This window comes from Aristolochia californica, unplaced genomic scaffold (genome assembly GCF_029961685.1).
Source record: "Aristolochia californica isolate CCGP_79_NKW_82.1479 unplaced genomic scaffold, dmAriCali1.0.hap1 SCAF_12, whole genome shotgun sequence".
Taxonomy (NCBI): Eukaryota; Viridiplantae; Streptophyta; class Magnoliopsida; order Piperales; family Aristolochiaceae; genus Aristolochia; species Aristolochia californica.
Window position 1 is genome coordinate 26,785,491 of NW_027181793.1, and position 27,471 is coordinate 26,812,961.

The 27,471-nt window shown below is 37.1% G+C and overlaps 2 protein-coding genes across 5 annotated transcripts; both read right to left on the minus strand.

The window, feature by feature from the left end:
* Nucleotides 1-380: 380 nt before the first annotated feature.
* LOC137946275 (uncharacterized) lies at nt 381-6,044 on the minus strand. 3 transcript variants are annotated; one of them, XM_068792504.1, is made up of 6 exons: nt 5,910-6,044; nt 3,457-3,750; nt 1,280-1,368; nt 1,029-1,126; nt 724-816; nt 381-596 (listed from the first exon to the last, which is right to left on the minus strand). In XM_068792504.1, the coding sequence occupies exons 2-6, from the start codon at nt 3,464-3,466 to the stop codon at nt 548-550; spliced, it is 339 nt and encodes a 112-aa protein (XP_068648605.1). In that variant the 5' UTR covers nt 3,467-3,750; nt 5,910-6,044; the 3' UTR covers nt 381-547. The 3 variants fall into 3 exon arrangements, with proteins under 3 accessions (XP_068648605.1, XP_068648606.1, XP_068648604.1); XM_068792505.1 differs by having other exon boundaries at nt 3,457-3,727; nt 5,896-6,044; XM_068792503.1 differs by having other exon boundaries at nt 5,896-6,044.
* Nucleotides 6,045-6,430: 386 nt separating this feature from the next.
* LOC137945495 (uncharacterized) lies at nt 6,431-26,987 on the minus strand. 2 transcript variants are annotated; one of them, XM_068791408.1, is made up of 16 exons: nt 26,804-26,987; nt 25,656-25,714; nt 23,388-23,546; nt 23,129-23,296; nt 17,319-17,469; nt 16,307-16,386; nt 13,018-13,290; nt 9,956-10,099; nt 9,332-9,466; nt 9,085-9,183; nt 8,337-8,393; nt 7,986-8,190; nt 7,769-7,890; nt 7,146-7,214; nt 6,958-7,056; nt 6,431-6,881 (listed from the first exon to the last, which is right to left on the minus strand). In XM_068791408.1, the coding sequence occupies exons 1-16, from the start codon at nt 26,904-26,906 to the stop codon at nt 6,642-6,644; spliced, it is 2,163 nt and encodes a 720-aa protein (XP_068647509.1). In that variant the 5' UTR covers nt 26,907-26,987; the 3' UTR covers nt 6,431-6,641. The 2 variants fall into 2 exon arrangements, with proteins under 2 accessions (XP_068647509.1, XP_068647508.1); XM_068791407.1 differs by having other exon boundaries at nt 25,656-25,723.
* Between the last annotated feature and the right edge of the window lie 484 nt (nt 26,988-27,471).

The window sequence follows — 27,471 nt, forward strand, 5'->3', positions numbered from 1 at the left end:
TCGCAATTTTAGTTAAATCGGGAGGTGGTTTGACAATTAGGTGAGAGCTTCGAAGCAACAACCACATGGACGCTGAGATGGAACAGCTGCGTTGAACGATATCAATTAGTAAGGCTATATGAGGGCCTTTTGGTACTTTAATTTAATTTTTTAACTTAATTATTATTTTATGACGTCGGTGGTACATCACTTTCAGAGAACAAAAAGCGGGCCGCGGTTTAAGGTGAACAGTGTACTATAGACTTACCTTGTCGGCGGCGTACGGTAAAAAGCGTACGACGCTAAAAACCGGAGCGGACAGACCCGGAAAAGACCAAAACTGTTCTTACGTATTCTCGCACAGTCGCCACCGCCACATCCGACTCTGAAAATAGAAAATCTGCCAAAAATAGCGAAAACCTTTTAAAGCCAAAGCCCGTTTTTCTGCTCTCTCGTATTTTTTACGTCGCCAAAATTCTGGAAGAGCAGAAGAAGGAGAGCATGAGCTTAATATCGGCACTTTGGTTATTGCTCTCCGCTCGTCAGATTTGTCGGCTTGCATTTGTGCTCAGAGAAGCTGGCAATGTAGAACGAGGATGCTGGGAGCCAGATAGTAGCTGTGATGTCAATTCAATAGGCTTGTTATGATGGGTGATAACAGAACCAGAACGTCTAACAAGAATCGAAAAAGACTATTTTTAGTCAAATATTGAACTGTCCCTCTGGCTTTTGAATGAGATTTACTTTTCGATTTTCATATTCTTTTCTTTAGAGTCTTTCTTATCAGATTCGTCATGGAATCCAAGTTCTGACAAGTCTTGTTTAGCCATCAAGTTCCTACAAAATTAGAAGACACGGGATTGTTAGCAAGAAAAATTAACAGTTAAATACTAGCCAACAAATGAGAAAAACATGAAAGTCATGAAACTGATTTTAGACCAAAAGCAGTATTCTTAAGCGATGAACTCCTGCAGAAATAAGGATTTTTTGGTAGTTGAGAATTAAACTGATAGAAAAACCTGATGCTTGAAAATTACAACTTTACAGACCTCTCCATTCGGCACTGCAAATACTTTTTCGAAAAGTGCCTACATTTTTCTGACAGATGATTAGAAAATTTCAGACAAGCAACATATTCTTTCTTCTCCTGAGATACGAAATTAAGACAAAAGTAAATGATATAGTCAGTTACTTTACGAAGGAGTAGCTCCGTCAACAAAGATGAGATGCTTCAAAGGTAATAAAAGATAATGGATCAACTAAACGCACATAACAAAAACAAGATGAGAGCTAGGATTACCAAGTCACACTCATGCAAGTGATCCAATGGAAATATGCCTTTTTCCGGAGGTACTGGTCCCACTCCCCTATTGCCACCAAATGCGCCCCCTGGCAAAGCAATAACCAAATGGTGACAAAAAACAAAAACATTCAAATCAACAACTGGAATAAAGATTGCAATCAAACTTGTACATTATAATCCAGAAAAAAAAAAAAAAAAGCACTAGGTAAGCAATCAAGAAATTTACATGCATTGTCTATAACATAGTAACTCTCTTCTTGCTTACCCTTTACCCATCTCCATAAGGTGAGAAATGAGACAGTTTGTCTCTGGCTAGAGATGAGATTTTTGAACCATGTTTTTTAATAATAGCATGCTGAAAGAAGACAAAAAGGGACAAGTGTGACACGAAAACAAAAATTCCAAAAAAGGGCTTTGCATGTGAATGATTTCCAAAACAGGACATCATTACAAAAAATTACACGTTCGTTTAAAACGTTTAAAAAAATAGCTGGTTTACAAGCATTACACAACAGAACTACCCAAATGTACAATTTTCAATGCTCTATATATTTGACTAGACTAACAAAATATTACTGGTAAACTTGAAAAATAGGATGCAGAAATATCAGCCCAGTCTTTTGACATTTTACAACAATATGCAATTTTCAATTTATGCCAACAATCTTTTACAAGTGATGGGGAATATACTGTCAGCTGTCCATGTGCTAGTCTTCTTTACCTCCAATGAACCTACTGCATGGAATATGGCAGAGAACCTATGGGAGACAAAATTTTCTCAAACAGCATTGATGGGCTCCACTTGCAATAAAATAGCTCATACTATTCCGAAAAACAGAGTTTTGACTAGGACACAAACTAGACCCAAGGTACTCCTGCTGCATGCCATTGTCATGCTAAAGAAGAGTCGGTTATTGCGGTAGCAATGGCTCCAAAAAGAACCAATTTCCAGCCTAAAATCCTGAGAGAAGTGTACAATGAAATATTTCAGGGCAAGGTACAGGGTTGCCATCAACCCCAAAAATGTCAACCCGCTTCAGCTAAAAAAAGATTGAATTATCCTGGATTTCCACCGCAAAATTCAGTTTATTTACAAATAGATGATCCTGAATAGGGGCATGGCCTGGAAATGGCAGTGGTCAACCATTATCAACTGTTGCATGAGACCACAAAGAATGAAGAGGTGGACGAAACTAAATAGCATTTTGGCCAACCCAATTCAAATCCACATACAAAAATCCACATCAGCAAATGGGCGGAGTGAGGAAATATAAAAAAAACAAAAGAGAAAGATAGAATAAGTGGGTAAGGTACAAGAGATACCAAAACCTCTAAACCCTTTTCTATGGGCGTGTAACAAACAACAAGTAACGCCACCAGAAAGTGTATTTTCATCATTGTAAACTCTAGTAAATTAAACTAGCATAAAATTCTTGCAAAGGAAAAAAAAAAGTTAAGAACCATGGTTGTCTGAGTCCATCTTGAGCAAGATATCAGGTGCTCAAATTCCATTATTTATTAAACTTAGTATTCGTAGTGACAAGCAAAACGTCTCATATTAGAACCCCCCCAAAATCCACTGTTCATCAACAGGTATGCAATAATGGGCATAAGGCAAATAATGCTTTGAAACATGAGTGTGAAGCAACCAAGCTCATTTAATATGCAATAAAGAAAATGGCAGACAGCAATAAAGGTGAACTTCCCCATAGCTTTACAGAAACTCATGTGGTAACAGTAAGTCAGGATTCAGATAAAGCCACCAAACTCTTTAACTTTTTTATACTGTCAACTGCAGAAAAGATAAATCCAATTTTGAAGGAAAATCAAACTTTTTTTTTTTTTTTTGAGAAAGAGGAAAATCAAACTTAAAAAATAATTAATAAAAAATAATTAATAAAAATACAAGTATGATTATAAAACCCTCTTTATGGAATTTGACAGAACTAAATGGACTGTGCTATCATGGATATAAACTAGAGTTTCAAAATTTAAGGACCAAAATTTTGTGGTTGTATCTACACATGAGGCCAACCAACAGTGATGAGCACAATACCAGTGTGTTAAGCATATACATTTTCTATACCGGTCAAAACACACTCATGAAACCATGGACCTTACCAAAATCTACGCAAAAGCAAGGTAGTAAACTAAGAAATAACAAGATATATTACCAGCATTCATTTGTCCCTTGTCAAATTAGAGGATCCAGAAGTTTTCTTGAGCACTTCTACAGTAATGCGATCACTGATGGCCGCTTGTAGAAAGTGGAGATTTCTCTCTGATAGAATCTTTGACGGGTTCCCAGGTGCTTTGAAGCTTCAGAAATGGTCAGCCTCAGGAACAATGAGCTCTTTCATGTGACTAGGTGACTCGGATCAAGAACAGGAGTGTGTCAAAAACTCCTTCCCAGACCACCGATTACAACACCAAAACTTCACCTGGCTGCAGCACCATTACTATTTCTTCTGTAATTTTACCACCACAATAATCATTACACCCATAAAGAATGCAAAAGAGAAAAAACATACACTATACAGAACACTTAACATAACCATGGCAAGGGATTATTATTCCAATTGGAATCGTTGAAACATTTTCAACAAAAATATCAGCAACAATAAAAAGATTAGTTGGGCAAATGCATTAAAAGACTAAGTGAAACAAAATAAAGAACTTCCTTACATAAGAAAAACAATGAAATATGGATGAGAATTATTAAAACAACCAAGACTTCGTATTTCGATTAATTATTACTGAACGTTGATAACAATCACCACCACCACGGTGACCATTGAGCTAAAGGCCAAAGCCATTTTTTATTGTAATTATTGATTAAAATAGAAACTACTATATGTTAATTTCTAACTTTTTTTGGATTAAAGAAAGGATTTAAATAACACATATTAGAAGCCTATTTGTGATACCATAAGCTCTCACCTTTAGAAGCGATAACACAATATCCAAAAAAAGTTAATCCTTTATTTTAAATTTAAAATAGGCATTATCTCACATGCCCTAAATAATTTCTAGAGATCCAATTCAAAAACCATTTGAATTGATTCTTATTCAAAATCGAATTTGAATCCATCCAGCCACCCCTTGTGGCTGCTGGCCCAATTGCGTGTGCACCTAACCTCTGCACCTAGGCTGCACACACCTCCATGCTCACGTTCACCTCTGGGCTTGCGCTTCATCCGTGCACTCAGTGTCTGTACAAATGTTGTTGTGCACTTGTTTGTGCTGACTTGCCCCACGATGTGGTCTGAAGCCGCTGCTGACTCCGGTACATCATCTCCATGACTTGGACCTGCCATAGGACTCTATAAATCACTCTTTGGCTAGTTGGTTGTGAGACAACTGCCTACATTTCAACCATGCTCAGTTTCATCACCAAGACAAGGGTTCTGTTCTCATCATGCTTGTGCCTCAGTAGAGCTTCATGACTGCATGTATAGGGGTTCGTGCACAAGGAATTTCGTTGCTAAGGAAACTGTGATATACCTAAAAGTTTAAGCGTCTGAAAGAGAGAGGCCTCTGAAAGTGTGTCCGACTTCAAAGATTAAATTTCCTGCTTAATTATAACCAGTCCAAGAGTCCAACACCAGCTCTTTTTATTCCGTATGATATGAGGTATTGAGTAAAGTTAGAAGGATTTGTTTCAGGAATAACTCTTTTAGACCCACAAGTGTGTACATTCCTCTGATCCAGGTCGGAGCCTCTGGCACTCTGCTACCATTTCTGTATTAGCACTACCTAGTGTGAGCGCACAAAATAGCAGCAATCCTGAATAAAATAGCGTAGCTGCATCTATTGAACTTAGATGTAGGCATTTTAATATGGAGGCCTAGATTTCCAGCTAGCACTTACCTGTGCATCTTCCCTTATGAGACTAACATGCCTTCACTGACGAACATATTGATTTGATCATGTGAAGTAATCAGTAATATCAAAGAATTCCAACATGGTTAATTTTTTTTTCTTTTTTTTGTCTCTTTTTTTTATGCATCAACAACAATTCACAGGTATCTAAGTCGAGAGAGAGTAATTAATGCATAAAACCCTAGAGAAGATTTATTTGTCTATTCCGTTTGACGCACAGTAATATTGCTGGGAAGACAAGAGGATACTGATGAAATAAAACAGAGAAACCGGTGAGAGGAGAACCGAGAATTACGGTGGTGAAGATAAATAGATGATTTGAATCATGTCCAGGAGTCTCAACTTGAAAAACAATACCAATCAAGTCGACAAGCCAGACAGACTAGAGGAATGAATAATTGGAGAGAAACAAAGATAGATTTTAGAGAACTAATTTGAGACATAAGCAACCGAGAAACTAGAGAGAAACAGAGTGACGTGAGAAACGAGAGAAGCAGAGAAACTCAACTTAAAAAACAGGACCGATCAAGTCGACAAGCCAGACAGATTAGAGGAATAATTGGAGAGAAACAAAGATAGATTACAGAGAACTAATTTGATATAAAAAAAAAAGTGACAAAGTAGAAAGAAACATAGTGATGTGAGAAACGAGAGAAGCAGAAAACGTAAAAGGAGTTGAAAAATCAGAGAGGAGTAATAGAGATATGACAGGTAAAAAGGCTAGAGCATACCTGTCGGAACATACCCTGCAAAATTCAGAAGGCAACTGTGAATCAAGAGAGGGGGATTTTAGACGGATCGAATTCGGACGAGGAGGCACTGTAGCAGCGAGGTCGACAGCCCTAGCAGTACACGTAGAACTCTTAGCAGAGGCACCGAGATCTGCAATTACTGCTGCTATGTGCATATGCAATATGACTGGTACAATACTTGTGACGTGGCAACTTACTTGGAAGCAGAGAGTTCACAGAAGACAGAACCCCTTTTTATCTCCGTGTATTCCATGTTTCCCGCCCGTGAGTCCGTCGTTCACGCTCGTTCTCGTTCTCGTTCTCGTTCTCGTTCCATCTGCCTTAATTTAGTGATTTTTTATCTAATTATTTAAAAAATGAACATTTTACTTCTCTTGAGCACTGATAATTGTTTATACGAGACCAAGACTACCTCGTTAGAAGGTATAACCTAACTCCATCTTCAGAGTCACTTAATAAAAAATTAGAACTACGTTCTGCAGGGATTCATTCATATTAGAACTGCACTTAATTGCAAGTATAATAGGCAGGATGCAAAATAATGATAAATAATCCCCACTGGTTTAAAACAGATGTTACATTATGAAACTGTACTCAATGAGAGGTGGGAAATTGTCCTATGCTGAATAAACTTGATATACAAAACTGGCAGCTTCAGCTAAATCGATTACAGAATGCGTTTATACCTGATTGAAGGATACAAAATTGGAAGGTGTAGGGCTAGCTTAAGATCTGCGAACCACGGCTACGGCAAAGCAAGGGTGATGGCTGAACTCAAGTGTTACGTTCAGAGATCGGTCAAGGGCCCCAGCTTGGTGGATAACATTTAGTGCTATTCGATTGTGCTCAGCAACCTGTTCTATTTGCCGAAGCTCGGCTAATCTGTCCGGATCGCTAGCAAAACTCCCTCTAAGTTCCTTTGAGATCCTTTGGACATCACCAAAGTAATTGTATTTCATCACAGACTACACAAAAAACGAAGAGTTGCTCGTTAGTCTAAATTCCACCAGCAAACAAGAGATGCTCCACAAGAGAACTTACAGCGAACTGGGTTTCGAAGGTTGATTTCTTAAATAGTACATAGGATATCTGATCAGGAACATGGGCTTTTTGTAGCAAATCAAAGTGCTGAATAAACCTCTGGGCCGATAAGACAGATACAAATGTGAGAGGATTTCAACTACCCACTCAAAAGCCATTTCAAATAATATAGAAAATGTTATGAGTACCTCTTGCTCGCTATTAAAAATGCTTGGCTTCTGTGAGATCATACGTTCATTACTTAAAGCTGCAAGCATCTGAAGAAAAATGTGAATAGTTGGAATTCTCCGGCAAAATGTAACTTGTGCATGAAACAAAATATTTTTTTCCCAAAATGAAGCCTCCATCTATAGGACCAAGAAAAGGACATACTTCAATCTATTTTCAAAGATGACAAATGACGGTTTTTATGATGGTTACCCTAACAGAATGCATGGTATGAACCTAGCAGTCAACCGTAGAGGCACAGTTATAACCAAATAAAATATACATGAGATCTTGTAAAAATCATGAAAACATAATTGTTGGCAATAAAGCTTCTCACTTGAAGCAAAGCATTTGAATATATATATATATATATCTTCAAACTTGAGTTCTTAAGTGCAAGTAATGTCTTAATAATTTTTTCCTTCTAACCACTTTGTAACTCTGTTAAGGCGGTCTAGAAAGAGCCCTTATTTGACTATGATACCTGAAACCTCAGTCCTCTTTTAGAAACAATGCATAGCTAAAGTTCTCTTTTGGAATATTTTGACATCTGAAAACCTGATAAGGAACAAAAAAAAGACTAAAAAGGAAAGTCTCAAATTACCATTGCAAGTCCTTTCGAGAGACAAATGTAACACCGCAGTAAGAGAACTAATGGTGAGAACTGAGCAGCATCAGTCAAAGTGTCCTTTGGGTGATCCCTTTTCTTTTTACCTTTCTTTTTGGCTGAAACACAAAGAAATCCTTTGCGTGTAAAATTATAAGCAGGCAAAACATAACCAAGCAGTTTAAGAGAGGATAAATGAGGTCAGGGTACTCACCAGTGTCAAGACTTGCAGCTAGCCTCATTTGTGTTTTCTCCGAGAGCTTGACCAAAATGATATACAAATACCAGTAGACCATACAGTACTCACATGAAGAATAGAGTTCAAGTTCAAACCCAAGCATGAGAAAGCGAGAAGCAATCCAGAAAGTCTGTTCCTCTGACCAGATAAGGAGAAGTTTTGACAGTTTGATGCAAATATTCTGCCCAGTCAACCAGTCAATTAATGCATTAAAATTTTCTGTAAAAACTTTTTTTATGTATTGCCATCCTTAATTTGGAATTTTTATGGAAAAAGAAAAAAGAAAAGGACTCTGTGACTCTGTGAGTTAATCTGAGAACAAAGCACCTCATCAATAGTAATCTTTGACAACTCCCCGAACTCCCTCTTCAAGGCCAGTTCCAGCTGCAAAAATTACAAAGATTAGAACTGCTGCAATTTTTGTCCCGAAATAAAAAACAGAATATAGCAGCCAATTATTTTTTTGAATGAAGCCAATTATTATTTTAAAAAGTAAAACTCTTTGACATTTGCATCCCTTTTTCTTCACCTTTGATTTACAGTAAAAAGTAAAATGTTCCAACAGATATATCCAAGCCAGGCGAAGAATCTATTTATTGAAGGAAATGAAGGGATAAAAACTCTGCAAGTTTTAGTCCTCGAAGACATAAGAATTTAAAGAAAGAAAAAGAGACAAATGACTACGACCAACAGCTCATAAGGAGACAAAAAAGGTGAGAAGGAAAATGGTTAAGCTACCCAACTTTCCCATGGGTTATATCGGCATAATATATTTGCTACAAACTATACATAGTTTGATGAAAATATTTGGTGGTATAAACCACAACCACCACATCCAACCATCGAGATCCAAGAAGCAAAGAGCTCCATCACTAGGGCCTATTAATTTTTCAGTCTAGTTCCTCTACCTTGCTAATAAAAAAAAAAAATTAAAGGATTACCAATTTTATGTAAAGAAGAATGTCAAATGCACAAGCAAAAGCCATAAAAGCCACAAGAGATGAACACTACCGGATCATAAAAACAGAAAACAAAAGAAACAACCACAACTTCATTGAAAAATTCAAGTACAGACCTGTACAGATGTCACACTCCAATCTTGCAAAATTTTTCCCAGTTTGCGCCTTTGCCATGCAGTATTTGTACACAGAACTTTGAGCAAGTTGACCACCAGCTACATATCCATAAATCCGTTGATAAAAATTAGACTGAAAGACCTAATGAAAATAACAGGGTTCTGTATCAACACAAAGGTGCAAACATTTCAAGCGAAAATTGGAAAAAAAATACTAGTCTTGATAAAACATACTAGTGGCACTAACCTGCCCCAGCTGCACAACAAAATCACTTTTGTGGAGTTCTTGGTTCTTGATAACATCTGGCAATGATATGGCTCTAGATATTACGTCATAGAAATAGTCACGTCCATAAAGCTTTCCATCTTGAACCAACAGAATCTGTGTATAAGTCAAATTATCAAACCCAACAAAAAATTTAATTAGAACGTAAACTCACACAATCTAGAAACAGAAGATACTTAAGCATGCACAGGAAAAGTATGAGACTAATTTCGACGTGGATTCCATACAAAAAAATAAATCAATGTGGACAGTCAATGCAAGTTCGGACCAACAAATACTCAAGGGTCAATTTTTTAACCAGTACAAGAAAACAGTAAAAACTCAAAAGGTGCCACAAAGCAAATGAAGAAAGAGACTGAGAACAGTAAAAGCTCCATAACTAAAACTGCGTGAGGAATATTTACTTTCCGAATTTGAGGGATACTGTTTGGTAAAGAATGCACATGAAAAGTAAATTAAGACAGTCAAAGAATATCACAACAAGAGCTTTTTCTTTCAACATTATTGCATAAATAATAGCAGGAACTACAAATGACATGGAATAAACCAGATAAATAATACTAAAAAATTTTACATCAAACTAACCTGCAGATGAGCCCTTGCAACCAAATCAGGCTTTGACTTTTGGAACTGAACCACAAAACGCAGAACATCCTCAAAGAATGGAGTCAAGGAGAATGAACATATAATGTCAAGATCATGAAGAAGTTTCTCAAAATATTTGACTGCCTGACAGCAAGGCAATAAAAATCTTCATTAGTAATTGCATGGAAGTGAAAATGTTAATTTTGGTTACAAACAACATAGAAACAGTCTAGTCCCCTCCAAATGACTAGATTATTAGTAATTGTACACTCTTGGATTGTAGATTTGCATCAATAAAGGCACCATACAGCCACCAAAAAAGTGGTGCCACCATCAAAAGTACTCTTTGGTATGCAATGAATAAAGCTTTTAATGTCACTGAAATATGTACAAATGTGTGACTTGTGCTTTTGGTCAAGTGGTCACACGGGGGGTGGGGGTGTTCTATTGTGAGGTCTGGGGTTCAAGTCTCACCACCCACCAGGGGCAAGGAGGCTTTGTACAATTGTAATCAACAGAAAAAATAATAACAATAATACAGATGTCAGAGATCTGACAAATATTTCAAAATGTAAGCTTTTCATAGTTCTCACACCTTTCGGAAAAAAAAGTGTCTTCACTATTCACAAAAATAAATATGCAAATTGTTACAATTAAAGAGTATTTTACTCTTTATAACAGTGGGTATTTGAGTCATTAGACTTGGGTGAGATTATACTTTTAAATGATGTGTTTTGAAAGGGATAAGAATGTAATTTGTCTGTTTTATTTCCCTCATATATTAACTGCTGTAGACAGCAAGTCAAGAGGGGTATTTTGGTCCTTGTGTAAGATTTCACTTAGGTGAATCTAATAAAAAGAATTGGGTGGCTACCACAAAATGCAGCTTCCTCTCCACTCTCCTTTCTTTCTTCTCTTCTTCCTTCTCCTCAATATATCTTCAACTTTTCATGGTATTAGAGCAGAGCTATCCATTGAGAAGTATCTTCAGATTGTTGTTTCTTCTTCTTGAAGCCTGTGATCTCTCTCTGGGGGTATTTCTTCCTTCCCTCTACTTAGTGACCTTTATGGCTAGTAGTTCATTCTTTACTTGTGCCATAACCTACAGGCTAATGGCTTGTGCTGCTCTATAGAGAAACTAGTATAAGTGTTTGTGACCCTTTAAGGGATGAATGAAGTTTTGAAGTCTGTTCTACAAACTTGTCCTTGTGTCACCTTTACTGGTACACAGTGCCTGCACAGATAGGTTTATAAGGAGCAACCTTTGGGATATATTGCTCAAGGGGAGATTGGGAAGGTGTATAAGTTGCATAAGTCCATCTATGGTTTGAAACAAAGTCAGAGGGCTGGGTTAGATAAGTTTAGTAGAGTTCTTATAGGCTTTGTATTTACCAAAAGTCAACATGATCATTCCCTATTTGTATTACATCAATTTTTCAAAGTTGTGGTGTTCTTAGTATATGTAGATGACATTGTATTATCTAGAAGTGACACAAAGGGAATTGAGGAAGTAGAGAAGTATCTTAAAAATCATTTTCAAACATAAAATCTTGGAGCCTTGAAATATTTCTAGGGCATTGAGTGCCAAAAGAAAGGAAGGTGTTTTGTTATCCCAAAGAAAATATGTTACATGTTGCATAAGTATAGTTTGCAAGGTGGAAAACTAACAGAGACACCTATGAAAGTTGGCCATAACTTGTTTGATGAGGAGAGCCCATTCTTAAGAGATAAAATAGTGTACAAAAGGCTAGTTGGCCAATTGATTTATGCAAACAATAACCATGCCAATATCTCTTTCTTAATAAGTGTCGTGAGTCAATTCATGGAAATCCATGCAAAGTTCATCTTGAAGCAACTCAGAGAATTTTGTGCTACTTGAAAAGAGCTCAAGTAAAGGGATTCTATAAACCCCATCAACATTTGAATATAGATGGGTACTTTGATGCAAATATGCAAGTTCAAAAATAGATAGGAGGTCAACTATTAGATTCTTTTTATTTGTTAGAAGAAATCTAATAAGTTGGTAGAGCAAAAAACAAAATGTTATAGCTCATTCTACTGAGGCTGAGTATCGTGCCATGGCTCACACACAGTGAGTGAGCTTGTGTGGGTGAGATCAGTGTTAAAAGAATTATGATTTTTGAGGATCCAATGGTTTTGAAGTGTAATAACCTAGCAATTATCTTTATTGTAAGCAATCCCGATTTCCACAAGAGAATCAAGCATATGGAGGTTGATCTACATTTTGTTCGTGATACAGTGATTAGTGAGAAAGTTGTTACACCTTATGTCAAGACAATAGAAAGATTAGTGATATGTTCCAAAAAGCCCTTGGTAAACATGAGTTCAATAGTTTTTGTAACAAACTGGAGTTACTAGATATATATATATATATATCTGCCCCAACTTGAGGACCAAGTGTCACAATTAAAGGGTATTTTAGTCTTTACACTTGTGGGTATTTGAAGTCATCAAACAGGCAAGAGTGTGTTGTTAAATGATATGTGTTAAAAGGGGTAAGGATGTAATTTTTTTGTTCATATTTCCCTTGTATATTGGCTTTTGTAGACATTAAGTCATGAGGGGTATGTTGGTCCTTGTGTAAGATTTCACTTAAGTGAATCTAATAAAAGATTTAGTAGTCAAGCTTTTGACCCGTTATGGTGGGGGCTGCACAAGGCAGCTTCCTCTCCACTCTCCTCTTTCTTCTCTTCTTCTTCTCAATATATCTTCAACTTTTCACAAACGTTAGGTAGGTATGTACTCCAATAAAATTGGTAAACTGCCTAAAAAGAAATAAAAGACCAACCTTTGAAGTTTAGCTCTGTGAAAAGGTGACTTCACTGCTTTCATAAAGTAATTTAGCCAAAAGGGAAGTACTGTTGAAAATCAAGGTGAAAAAGCTCTTTTCAACCCTAGAAAGCTGAGCAATAGCATTCTCAGCACCAATTGCTACCACAGTAGATCCAGTAACAATGACAAACACCAAGTTCCATATTTAGAGAAACCCCACTGAGGCTAGACTCTTTTGACAAATAATATTCTTAAAACATAATGTGCACCTTTTTCCAGCCAAGAATTTTGATGGCACGTGGAGGAGTAGGAGCAGAAAATCTGCTATTTAGACTTGCATCAAACCCAACAGGTTGACAACCAGAAGCAGTTGTACAATCTTCAGTGTCTGTCTGGCGAGTACCAGAGGCATTAGAAGCAAGAAACTCTGAAGAGTTTACCATTTCCGCTAGTTCTGAGAGGCATGAGTCTATGTGTCTCTTCGCCAACTCAAAACCTCTTCCTTGAGGTTTCCTCATACATATGAGAGTGTGGTAAAAATGCTGGGAAACAATTAAAATTTGATATCAGAAATATTAAGAGGAAATAAGAATGCCAAAACATCATCCACAAAAATAGCAACATTTAGACACGAATTGAGTACAAAAGCAAATATAATTTAGATAAGATTCACATAGCACAAAAATGAGAAAAAATTATAATAGAAAATTGCATTTGGACTATGGAGACATCACTTTTGGTCAAACATTTATGAAAATAACATGTGAAAAAAATATCTTCATAGACAACTCAGATTAGTTAGTCAATCTGAGTAATCTAACAATCAGGATTTTAAAAGACTTAGATGCTGATATGATTTTTAGCCAATAGAACCCATAAATATAAGAAATCTCCAACATAATTGATGAAAAACAGCAGAAAGAGTTAGAATAATATCCACACTGGCAGGTCATGAAACCAATGGTTCACAAGAACATAAACAGAATCCAAGTGAGCAGCAATAAGCCAAAGACAGGCCATAAAGGAATAAGTCATAGGAAAACCTGATGCATGGCTTAAAAGAGCATAAAATGAGCTATTTATCTCAAAAGTAAAGTCTTAGTTGCTTTGACCTAAAATTGTAACAGACAGGTAGCAGTTGGGCAGCAAAATATTCTTTGGTCCTTTATTTTTAAAGTATTTGGTGCTTGACTCGATATGAATTCCTAAAAGCATGCAGCAGATTTGGGGTCACAATGAGCAAGCCTGTCACTTTTTAACCTTTTGAATGTTGCCTAAAGTCTAAAGAACCACAATAGACTTTCCACTACCACATGTTTCTTTTCATAGACCTAAGCTACATTTTCTAATGTAACCATCTGAAACCAGCCTTTTTTATATGATAGCAATTTATATTTAGCATAGTCCGCAAGAGAATTGCAAATATAAGAAAGGCTCAGCAAAGAAGGAGCATTTCATCCAAAGACAAAATTTAAGAAGTCTAACTCTCTTGATACTTGTACTAAATTTTTTCGTCATTTAATGTTCACTGCTAAGTAGCCTTTACTTATCAATTAGTGAATGAAAACTTTGTTGGGATTTACAACTACCACCGTATGTAATTTCAAAGTATTTCTAAACTTGCTTTGCCAGTCCCCTATCTTCATTTTACACATGGCATCAGAGTTCCAGAATGCCTAATCCAACCAAAGTTCTTACTTTCTCTCCATGTTGCAGGATGTTGTAAATCTTTCTTCTCTAGCACGAAAATTTCTATTATATGATTTGATTTGCAAATTAGATGCATAAAGTGTTAAATTTAGGCCCAAGGCCCATCCCAAAATGACTAGCCAAGTTAGGAAACCTCTTTCCCAACTAATATACCCAAGATTTTTCTACTCATTAATCAATGTGGGACTACTCTTGAACTCTTCACGTGTAGGCCCTCATTGTGGCTCCTCCGTGTAGGTAATTTAGGAGGAGGCCAATGTACGAGCACCTGCTCTAAAACCATGTTAGATTTGGGTCCAAGGCCCATCCTAAAATGAATAACCAAGTTAGAAAACTTCTTTCCTAACTAATAAATCAAAGATCGTTTTACTCATTAATCCATGTGAGACTACTCTTCAATAAATAGAATAAGGATTTTTACCTCTACCAGTCAGTTTATTAGCTTAACCAGTTAATATTACATGCCAGTACCGACCAGCAAACAAGGGGTAAGGTTGGTAGGTAGTGGTAAACTAGAGTCAAACACGAAATATGAATCTGAAACCATATTGATGTAGGTTGCCATTTATTTTGTACCATGACCAGCAAACGAGGGTAAAACATGAATCTGATACCATATTGATGTAAGTTCTACCATTTATTTTTGTGCAACATCCAAAAGTCAAATCATTTAGTGGTGTATCAAAGCACTATTTCAGTGAATAAGTAGCTAGCTGCATGAACATTGATTTTCATATAATTTTTTTTTATCTTCAACAAAAAAATTTTCAATTTTAGATGCTTCTTTGACATTAGATTTGAGTAAAACTCTTCAAATCAAGTTTGTCATCATCACTAAAAATGCCTACTTACACAGTTAAGCTACACCCAATTAAAAACCCTCATGTCCCCACAAGCGGAACAGAAGCTGAATGTCAAGTAGGTAAGTGCCCACCACCAGTAAAGAGAAGCTTAGAAGTGTGCAGGCAGTGTCAATTGACAATAAAAGAAGAGGAATCATGTAAGGGTTTTGCACATTTTAGTTTATGGAATACCAAGTAACATTAATGAATATTGTGAGAACTGAATAACACAGAACTAGCAAAGAAGTTAGCAACAGAGATTTGAATATAGGAAATGCAATTAGCTGACATCAATACAGACAGAACAAAGCTGCGACGAAGATACTGATGACTGTGGAGGCAATCGTCAAAGAATGTAAAATTTCACTTGCACGAAAGATATCGTGGTTACTCAATATGAAGACTGAAGACCAAAACCTGTAGGTAATTGGTCCTAGTTAATTAATCACCACATCATGGAGCACCATATAAGAAATCACTTGTTGTTGTTTTTTTAACAACACCAAGAAGCAGAGAATGTGGTCATAACTCGTCTGGGAAACAAAAAACTGTTACAAGTTTATCTATTACACTAGATACTACTTCACTGAAGACAAGTTATCTGTAGCTCTTATATTTTGGCCCAATCCATTACTATTCAAAGCTCATCACTCTTCTCGAAGATTAGCAGTGAGATTCTACTAAATAGCTTAGGCATTTGAGTTTACAAGTTTGACACCAAAACAAAGCCAACAAACAGTGCTGAAGTTAGCCAAATAAAAGTTTGCATCTGATTAGCTTTTTGTTAAAGTAGCTAAGTAATAGATTATATGTGGTGGGCATTTTGTTAAAACAGTCTTCATTTGAATCACCATCTAATGCGAGCTTCCATCCAAGGTGAAATTGAATCCTAGAACCCCAATGTGAAACCATCACTGAGAGCTGTTCGCTAGTAAAAGTGAACATAACAAACATTAAACATGGTTTAACATACTCTGCAAAATGAAATGAGAAAAATGTGTGAGACCTTACGAAAGCGTAAGCGGCATAAAATAGCTTTGCAATATCCTTCTTCCAGACCAAGATTTGTTTGCAAAGGCTCAATGTCTGCAGTAAGAAAAGAATGATCAAGAATGGAAAGGTTAGTAATAATCTGTGGAGTAATTACTGAAGGTTTCACAAGAGTGTATCATCATTATCATTATCACCATCATCATTATCAGACTTGTCCTCGCAATATTAAGTTCAAGACTGCATGAAATGTTTTTCCTCTATCTCACTCAATCACAAGGTCATCATAAAAAGGCATACAGCTATCAAATATAAATGAAAGTTACACATAGATACATACAAAATTAGTTATTGCAAAAAATAAAGTAAAAATAGGAGGGATAAGTTTCAATGGCAATTTAACAGCATCCGTGCAAAGTCAGTTTCAATCGTCTAACCCCATCTGCCCTAAGAGAATTACTGGCTGCATTTATTCCATTTCACTTCCACCTCTCATCCATGAGAAGTTTTCTCTTCTTTCAAATCACAACATATCACCAGTTCAGAAGGTAAGAGTCACTGAATGTCTCATGAGATGCTGATGTTCCCTATGACATTGAACATCAGTGACTGATGTTCCCTATGCTGAAGTTCCCCAAGATCTGTGCCTGGGGTATGTTGGCTAGTTAGTTCAAGCAACCCAGTTCCAACTTAGTGCAAGCATTCCAGTTCCAATGGACCACATAACTTTCGCTCATCATGCAACAACATTTATCAAGGAGGAAGCAAGCTTCATAAATTGATGGTGAAAGTGAAAAGAAGACATCAAATTAACTTCAGCAGACAGGGGCCTTCCAGCACATAATGCACGTCTTGACAAAACAATCCATGCTGTAAATGATTTTTTTATGTCACCCATCACGTGTTGTCAATCCCTTTACGCAAAAATTAATTTTATCTCTGCCTTAGATATTGTTCCAAGATTTGCAAGTCAAAAAATCAAGCACTTAATAAATAAAAGGGCTTCAAGACAGCAACTAAGTAACTACCTTCTGAGACTTTCTTTTTTGATGTAAGAGCTTTACAAGCTCGCAGCTGACGAGATACTGTTTCTTCCACTGCCTGTAGCATTGATAGGCATTTCTCATCACCTTCCCCTTTCAAAGGCAGACCATGTGCCATTATAAAAATATCCTCCTCCTACAAAGAACAAAGACGCTTTAAATTATGTAAATACAAAATTATGTTAATGTCAACTGTTGAAATATGTTTAGATTCATTTGTTATAATATGTCCAGATTCATTATCAAATTCATCCACTTACTGTCTTGCTGAAATCTTTCCTATATTAGAGGCTAGATTAGCTCTAGGAATAAATCAACTTTCTTTTTATTCATCATCCAATCTTTTAGACATTCTAGCCATTGTAGTTGTGATTAAAATACATTGAATAAGAACCTTGTATTCTTCATTTTCATCTTAAATAAGATTAGCACAGTTTGACATGATATACGTTTTGGGAACAGTTGACATGAAATAGTAACTTCTGCACATAAATTCTATACTCATAGAATGGCTGTAGCCATAAAGAATTGATCCTTTAATCTTTCTTTCATTAGCTTCTTTAAAAAAACTAAAACACATCAGTTTTGATTGAACAAATCCCTTCCTCAGATGAATGTTCTTGCCTGTTTTCTTGTTAAATATCAAGTAGGGGTATCGTGGTCATTTTATGTTCTCTGCTTAAGTCTGTAATAGTGTCAACAAGTGCAGTTAGCTTAAGTCTGTAATAGTGTCAACAAGTGCAATTAGGTGTGAGAAGTCTATAGTCCAGATTTGATGTCATTTAGATGTGTAGTTAGTGAGTTATAGAGGTTTAAGCCTCAAGGGGTTTGTTTGTAATTCGACATCAATTAACTTAAGTGAAATAAAAGGGAAAAGGAGGCCAACCTCAACCCACTGAGTGTCAGTCAACGCACTCTTCTCCTCTATTTTTTTCTCTTTTCTCTTTATCTGTCCTTTCTTCTCTTATTTTACACCTTTTTACATGTTACCAAAACGATAAGATCCTCATTCAGAGCCTATGAAGCACTCTTCTTCTTCTTTCCTGGAATTCTTACTCTCCAAGAAAAGGGATTTCAGGATTTATTGCCAATCTGAGATCAAGGTTTGATTGTTTTACTTCATTTATGTGCCATAACCCTAGGGTTGATGGCTTCTACTCCCAATTGAGCACTCTTATGCTTAATAAGTGCCCTAAGAGGGTTGTGTTGTGGGTTTTACCCAATTGGAGCGTGTGCAAGGTTCCAACCCTATGCTTGGTGCATGCATCATCTATAAGGAGGCTGAGGTCAGCCAATCTCTCATAGAATTAATTTTGTTTATAGCTAAATTTGATCTTATTCAAGTGGGTTTGCATCATAGGGAATGAATTTGCAAGCATCAATTCGAAACCTAATTGTGAAGTGGGGCCCACACTACCTATGCAGGCATTGTATTTGCTTTACATATTGATTTTCGTCATTGTTTTTACTATCTATGGCTAATTTTGATGAAGTAATCTCTCCTTCTAGAGAGTTTGGAAGCTCAAAAGGAAAAATACTATTGTGGTTACTATTAAGAAGTTAAATAGTCAAAATTATCTGAGTTGGTCTAAGTCAATAAGGATTATCTTAAGGCTAAACAGATATCAAGGTATATTAAAGATGATCCACCAGTTCCTACTAATGATTGGGTTCGAGCTTGGCTTGATCTAAATACTTCAAACTTGAGTTTGAGCTAGAGCTTAACCTCGAGCCTAAAATTGGAATCGAGCTCCAGCCCAAGAATTTTAACCGAGTTTGAGCTCGAGCTCGAGCTCGAGCCGGGTTCAAGCTCGAACCTACATTTAGAACCTGGGTAAAAGTCTCAAAGCTCTAGGTGAGAGAACTTTGTTTCCTCCACTTGTCAAATTCGAAGAAAGAAACTGACTAATCTCATCTAATAGGTATCCAGGAGACCCTCTACTCAACCCACTTGGTTTGGCTAAAGATATAAAAAATGCCCATGATTTAAAACTCAAAGAAATAAAAAACGGTATGAATTAGAATACAGTCTATACTGCAATTTACAGCTGTGACAAGGTGAAATTTTGTCCTAAATCTAGGATTTGGTTGCAAGGAGGCTGGCCATGGTAGCTATGTTGGGTTTCATTGAACAAGCTCAAGTCACCCATGTCGGTCCTATCAACGACCTCATCGAGCACCTCTCTAATCCATGGCACAGGACCATAATTCAGACACTATCTGGTTCTGGTTCTGGTTCTTAATGCAGAGCAAAGCTAGTTTGTCGTATAGTTCAAATGTATGATATCCTGCTATCAAAGATGATAGCTTGATGCCAAGTTCATTGTTTAGAAGTGAATTAGCCTCAAAGTTGTTGATTTCTAATGAATTACGATGAGTAATGCTATACTCCGCAGCCTCCACTAGGATCATAACCTGCGCTATGTGCAGAGGGAAGATTCATCTAGAGAATGAAAAATACTTTAGTTTTTTTCATAGCATAAAAGAGATCAAGAAAGTAGGTTTTAAAAAACTAGGAGGTGAAAATAGTTATTTAGCTTCCGGAAGGACGAGGGTGATTTACTGATTTAATAAATTTTCAGGGTAGAGCATAGTTAGCAAAGGAAAATATGACGTTTTAAGTATATTAGACAAATTTTAACTCTTCATGAAGAGCTAAAATGGTAGCCCATCTCACTCACGGGACAAGTGTAGAAAATTGTAAAAGAAAAAAACCAAACCCTTTCACAAAATCGAAAAAATTACTCTCTACAGCCTCAAAATCATAGATTCATAAGTAGAAGATAATAAACAGAAAAGAAGAAAACAGAAATTTCACAAAACCGAACCCTGGAGGAGCTCAAAATCATAAGAAAAAACTGGACAGACTTACCTTTTACATCAAATTTCTTACGTCGACAACACCAAAAATCGGCTAAAGCCGGTTGAGAGATGAAGAGGCTGAGGAATATGGTAGGAAAAGGTCTGGTGGGGAAGAAAATCAGCATCACAGTCTGGGGCATCCTGGCATGAGTCCGGATTCGATTTTCCAAAATCAATCGATCGGATAGTTATGAAAAACTGGAAAAAGAATGGAAGATTAGAAAGAACTGGAGGAGAGGGAGACTGCGTCGCAGATTTTTCCGTCTGGAGTCTAGAGTTTCGAAAGAGTTTGTAATTGAAACGAATGCTCTCGAAAGCCGAAATCGAAGGAAAGGGGATTTTATTGTTAAGTAACTCAACTGGCTTGCGAACTAAACCGCGACTCAGTCAAGATTGGCTCGTTTACTTAAACAAGAGTGAACTGCTGCTCGAATTTGATTCAAGATGCTTTCGAATCAATCCGAATTCGAGCTATTCACGAACCGGCTCGGTTTGATGCTAGCCCTAGTCATGACCTCGTTACTCAATAGTATTGACTCTAAGTTGAGGCGTCAGATTATGAATTGTTAAACAACAAAAGAAATGTGGAAATCTCTTGAAGTATTGTATGCATAGGAAAGAAATTTGTCTAGAGTATATAAGTTGTATGTAAAACTGTGTAGTCTTAAGAGAAGTGATAGAACATTAACTAACTATTATAGTGAGTTACAAAGCATTTTGCAAAGAGATTAATATTTTTCATCCAAGAGCTTCGAAAACAACAGGGGCATATCCATGTAGCAAAATTTCAAGACAGTTTGGGACAGAATTTGATGCAATTCAAGCCCAGTTACTTACCTCAAATGACATTTCATCAATTCCTAAAGCATCTAATAGAATCATGCACGCAAAGACAATTGTTACTTCAAAGGAGAGTAAAGAAGTTAAAGGTGTTGATGCAGCTACCCTTAGCACTCAAGGGCGATCAGAGTCTATGTAAGGTCGTCGTGGAAATGGCAGAGGTAGCGGTCGTGACAGTTGTGGTAGAGGAAGAGGTCACAGTAATGACAAAAGTGATAGAAAGTGCGTTTGTGGCGCACAAATCATTTTTCAGATTAGTGTTTGGACAAGTTTAGTCAACTTACATGGGCCAATTCTTATATTCAAAATAGCAATGATACATCCACTAGTCTGCCCACCACTTAGCAAACATCCAGGCTAAGGCGGGCATGTCACTCCAACACCTTGTTGTGGAGGAAGGCCCTTTGCCCTAGGTTCGATTGTACTTGTACTTCTCTTTTTATAGTCTATTCACACATTTTTCAAAAAAAAAAAAAAAAAATGAAACATCAACTAGTCAAGCAGTTGGTATTGTGCCAGGTGCTCTTTATTGTTAGGAATTAGACACCCTAATTCCAAACTAACGAGAGCAATAATATTAATTGCGGAAGAAAGGAAAAGTAAGCACGAGAACACACACAAGATTTATATAGGTTTGCCTCAAGGTGAGACTACATCTTGTCTTCCGCCACTACGGTAATCCATTATAAAGATAAAATAGTTTACAAGAGAAATCGTACACATTTACAGGTGTTTTCTCTAACCTCACTCGGGCTGAAACTCAAGATGCTCCTTGGATGATGATAAAACCCTAATAGCAGCACCCCTTAATTATAAAGAGAAAATTAGGGCAACCAACATACATGAGTGAAATTCCCAAACAGCCCTTAATGAAGGGCAACAATCAATATATCATGGATCTGGCGGGGGCTCCACCCCCACACCCCCCTTCCAACCCCCACGGCGACCTTACAGCAAAGGTCGATCCATTTACCGACTCAACGTAGGGCGTTAATTAGGCTCCACAACTTAACACTTATGAGCTTCAACAACTTGCACAACGCATTGCTAATCTGACTTCAATTTCCTCCTCTTCTACATTAATAGTTCAACCTACACTACCTACAGCCACCCTTGCAACTCAAGTACATCTGTTTGTGGGCTCGAACGCGGATTGACATCAAGGCCCCAATCATGAAGGCATGGACCCCGTCGAAGCCCGGATTTCTCAAGTTAAATTTTGATGGCTCTTCTCTCAGTAACCCCGACATTGCTGGCTTCGTGGAAGTTATCTTTGACTCCTCGGACAATCAGTGTCTCTCTTATCCGAGCCCTCTAGGAATTTCTGACTCAACGTTGGCTGAGTTGCATGGCCTCCTCAATGGGCTCCATATTTTTAGGGACAATTGTGGGGGGCCTCTTCACATTGAAGAAGATTCCAAGATGGTTATCGGCTGGTGTGATCGTGCATCACCCCCCCCCCCCCCCCCCAATTTTCTGAGATCCGCTAATTTGGTCTCACATTCCGAGATCCGCTAATTCAGCAGCTGATGTGCTTGCCAAGGAGGGAACAACCCTCCAATCCCTTGTTGTTAGGGGTTTGCTTTCCTAATTTTGTCCTGTTTTCTCTTCTTTGTTAGTATATACATCATTTTAAAAAAAAAAAAAGTTATAGAGGTTTGAATCTCATGGGGTTTGTTTGTAATTAGACATCAATTACCTAAAGTGAAATAAAATGGAAGGGGGCCCCAACCTCAACCCCATTGAATACCATTCAATGCACTTTTCTTCTCTATTCTTCTCTCTTTTCTCTTTCTCTCTCCTTTCTTCTCTTATTTTACAACTTTTTACACTTTGATATCAAACAGTCCAACAACATGAAGAAAAGAAGAAATTGTGAATCCTGCCCATTTGGGAGGATTCATCCAACCTCATGGCTAAGTTTCACATCACAAGTTTCCTTTTTCCTCTAATCTGCTCCATTTTCATTTTCTCCTGCTGAACTATATAACCAATGTCACCAATCTCATGTTTATTATTTTTAGTTATAAATTGTCTTTTAGTTAGTGAGAGAATTCCCATCAATTTGTCAGGATTTAACTTTTGGACTTTACCTCATGAGTACGCGCATTAGAGACGACTGAAATGACAGAATTGCACGTTGCACGTACTATTCTGCAAAATGAGTGCAACAAAGCATGCAAAGATGTTCGCTCAAGTCTCAATAGATAGATGCAAGAGAAGACAGTTTGTGCGAGAGAATGGCCCATGTGCCATGTTGCCTGTGCAAAAAAACATTTGAAAAAGAAACAAAAAAGTTAATCATTATAAATAAAACTTTAAATTTGAAAGACATGGTTAAACTAACACTACCTCACATGCTAATAGGTGATCCATGACGTCAATGGTGCACTGAACGTCAATAGTTCTGTCATGATTGAAAGGAATTGGGGCAGCATTATTCTCAATAGCTTCTTCCACCGACCGATATCCACAACTTTCCATACCAGAATCCATCTTCGGATCCATTATCTAGACCAGAGAGCAACAAGAACAAGTGAGAATCTACTTTCAACATGCAACAAGAAAAGAATATAAACTTGTAACAATGCATGGAAAAATAACTGGAAATTATTTTGCTTAGAAGGACAAATCAAGTGTCCAAATTTTAAACATGTTCAGTATCTGAAATGAAAAAAGTCAAGAGATTTCTGATCTTTGTAACTTTCTCTTTGTTTCCATGCAGCAGACCCTTGATAGTCAGCCAAATAGGGAGTCCCAGGCTTAATCTTGCTGCGCTCAGTTCTCTACCTCCTGGCAGTTGTTGTTTGAGGATTTTTTCTTACTCTCACTTGTATCTTTATTTCTTTCAAACAAATTTTTCTCTTTTAACAAAAAAAATCTCATTATTCCACCCAAAAAAAAACAAAGCCACAGGATTGCACTAAACATGTTTGCCAATCATCAATAAATTTGATAGATAGCCTTCAAGATGATGCTTCAGTGCCGATCATATAACCACCTCAAAATCTACCTTAGACTTTTTCTTTGATTTTTTTCCCCCAATTATGAGACTTATTTATTGAAAGGGGTACTTGGTGCAGCCATAGGAAGAAGTGGAAAACAATAGAACTACAGTTGCCCCTAGAACTATTAAAAACAAATTACAAATTTGTTTGCTCAAGAAATGCTACTTTCCCTTCTTTTAAAATGAGAGGTTTCGGAAAAAGAAAGCAATAAATCACTGAGAAGCTAACTTGAACAAGGAAAACAATGAGAGGCAAAAAAAGTAAAATAAAATAAATTACACCAACAGCTTGCAGAGCATCTGCACCCTGCTATGGAGTCCACATGATGATTAGCCTCACAAGGAAAATGCAATCACTTGACAAAAAAAGAAAAGCGAGCAATATCCAGAAATTCTTCAAAGAAGCAGAGCAAACACCAATGGGGATCACAGTCATCAGCAGACCAACAAATAGCCACACTGGAGTACCTTCCACCAACAAGGAGAAGAGGCATCAACTGCAGAATACATAGAAATCAAACAGGAGCTCCATCTCATCTTTCATTGAGTCATCTACATCTGAGGCCCAAGTAGGAAAGCATAGGAGGTGTCCTCATGATTCCCTAGAATAACACCAACATAACCCGGCCATTCCCCTTAAAACTCCACCAATATTCAGCTTAATGGAACCAACTGGAGGAGGGGATAAGCTATGTGGGAAGGAAATGAGTTAATGACCAAATAGCAGCAGCTTTCCAGTACAATATGCTGGCACTGAGACATTCTTTGAACAGTAGAAAGGATTTTCAAAGTTTGCAACTTGAACACAGAAAGGAATTTTACTTATGCAAGATTGCTTACAATGAGGAAAAGAGTAAAAATTTAAATACTGGGGCATGGAGCAGGCTTGATAACCTTGTCCAATAATTATTGAAAAAACAAAACTTGGACTAAAACTCTCACTTCCCCAAGAACTACTTAAACTTTATGCAAATCTCTTAAAAAGCAACAACAGAACCCCTTTTCAGAAGATATAAATCTAAAATTGGGTTCAAGTCTCACCAAGGAGTATAAGGTGTAGTTTACATGTCTGACCACATTCAAGAAAATAGTAGAACTCCAAATTAGAAAGGACAGTTAATACAAATTAGAAAACACAGTTAGTAAAGTCTAATACTAAACTAAGAAAACATTTATAAATAGGAAGCCTCCAGAAAAATACACTTTCCGGAATAATAAACATCTATTTAAATTTTTTTTCAAAAAAAAAGGACAGCTGCAAGGTTTAAAAAGGGCCAATTGCTTCTCTGCTATTTTAGCAGATCTTCTAAGTTGGGAATGAGTTAACTGTATTTGCTCTTCCTCTCCAAATGGTGAATCATACTACTGAATTTAAGAATCATCATTAATTGATGCATCAGCACAAAAAGAAAGGAGCAAGTGTGAAAGACAAAACTTCTTGAACACGTGGAGAAAACGAAGCTTAATGTCCAAGGAGCACATGAGTTCCCAAACAAGACGGAGACAGGATCAAAGAAGATGTTTCCAAAGATGTCAGCATGAATAATCAAAATTGTGTAGCTGTTAAAGCTGAATATAATGTGAGAAAACTGCTACTTAAGACTGAAGATTACCTCCAAGGCAGACATAGCAGCAAAGAGACTGAAATTTTCTCCATGAATGAGCTCTCCCTCTGGAAGGTCTTATGAACATAAAATGAAAGAAAAGAACATCAGTTCACGAATCCACAAATTTCCTATTAGAAAAGAAACAGAAATCAAGAAAACAAAAGACTAAAGACTAAACAAAATTAATTAATAATTTTGAAAACGAATATGAGTGGTTCAGAACAAAATGGCTTCTGGTGCATACTCGTGAAGTGACACCATGTGTAAAAGGAAGTTTTCAATCTTTTCTTTTTGGAACTTATGTAATTTCATAAGTAATAAATAAAGTATAGAGCATATCACATTAAGAGGCAAGCTTCAACTGTCAGCTAAATGGGGAAGGCATTCCCCAACCACTAAAGAGAGTTGGGAAACCCCAGCTTTTGCAAGTTCTTTTGAGATACTATCGATACTAGTAATGGTACACTAATATTAAGGAATTTTACAATCTTTCTCTGGGTAATCCTCCAATAAAAGATTTCAATAGAAATGGCTTAAAACATCACGGGAGAATAGATGTAAGTGAATGAAGATATCAGGAGTCAAGAGAAGACTTTTGAGTTGTTAAAGATGAAAAGTGCACTGGCTCCTGTTTCCCAGCAAACAAGAACTAAATAGTGGATGTTCCTAAAGCTTTCAAAAACTAATCGATCACAAAACTTGAAGCGAGCAGAGTACTAGCATTGAATTAGTCATACACCGCAGTACCTCAAACTTGGACAGACAATAAGTTTAAAAGCCAAACATAAATACGCAAGGTTAATTAGCTCGCCAAGTAACTTCGCGAAAGATAATATGCCGAGACAAATTCAGGATGTGCACATCCAGAATAAACAAATGCGCACTTCACAGTTGCCATGTGCATCCAACGCTGACTTGCGTATCTAAAGCCCAGTCCTTCCGTAAATCTCCAAAGCTCAACTTGGCGGACACACTATGAGGAACAAGAGCGACAATTTGTGGGGCAGAATGACATTAACGGCACACGGACATCAACCACTTAAGATCATCAATAATTGGCTGTCAAGGCAGAGAATGTTCATCCAATACCACCACAACAGAGCAGAAAAAAGAATCAAAGAGGGGCGGAGAAAAAGAGAACATAAGCCCCAAACCTTGACAAACGGCGTCCAAGAGAGGCGATACGTCCGCCCAAACTCTCTGCTCGCTGGGAGAAGGTACGGGAAGGAATCGGGCCTGAAGTGCTTTATCCGCCATATCTGTTGCCCAGTGGAAAGCTCAGCCTCCTTTGCGAGAGGGAAGAGGTATTCTGTCGTCGCCGGTTTTTTCACATTTATGGAGAAGGAGGGAACGGGAAACATCCAATGAGACGAATCTCACCGCGGGAAGCACGGTGAACCGACTTGGAAGAAAAAAAAAGCAGGCGACAGTGTAAGTCAAGTACAGTACTTCAGCAACAGGCTAAAAATCTACTATTTTTCACTAAAACATCTAAATTAACTCCACTCACCCCAAATGACATAAATAAAGTCAGATTTTCCTTCTTTGAATATTAAAATAAATACACCTTTTTAAAATAAAATTCACCCACCCCCTTCTCTTTTTATACTGAAAATTCGAAGAAAAAAACCTGAAAACATTAAATTATTTTCTTAAAAAAAAAATCTATCCAGACAAATTAAATAAAAGCTCGTGTACTTTGTGCACCAAGGCCCTTGTAGTTGTTGGGCTATTGGGTGCACTTGCATAACAACTAACTCATTAACCCATGACAACTTATGGGCCTTGAACAGCTCAAAATGTTCAAGATATGGTTTTGCAA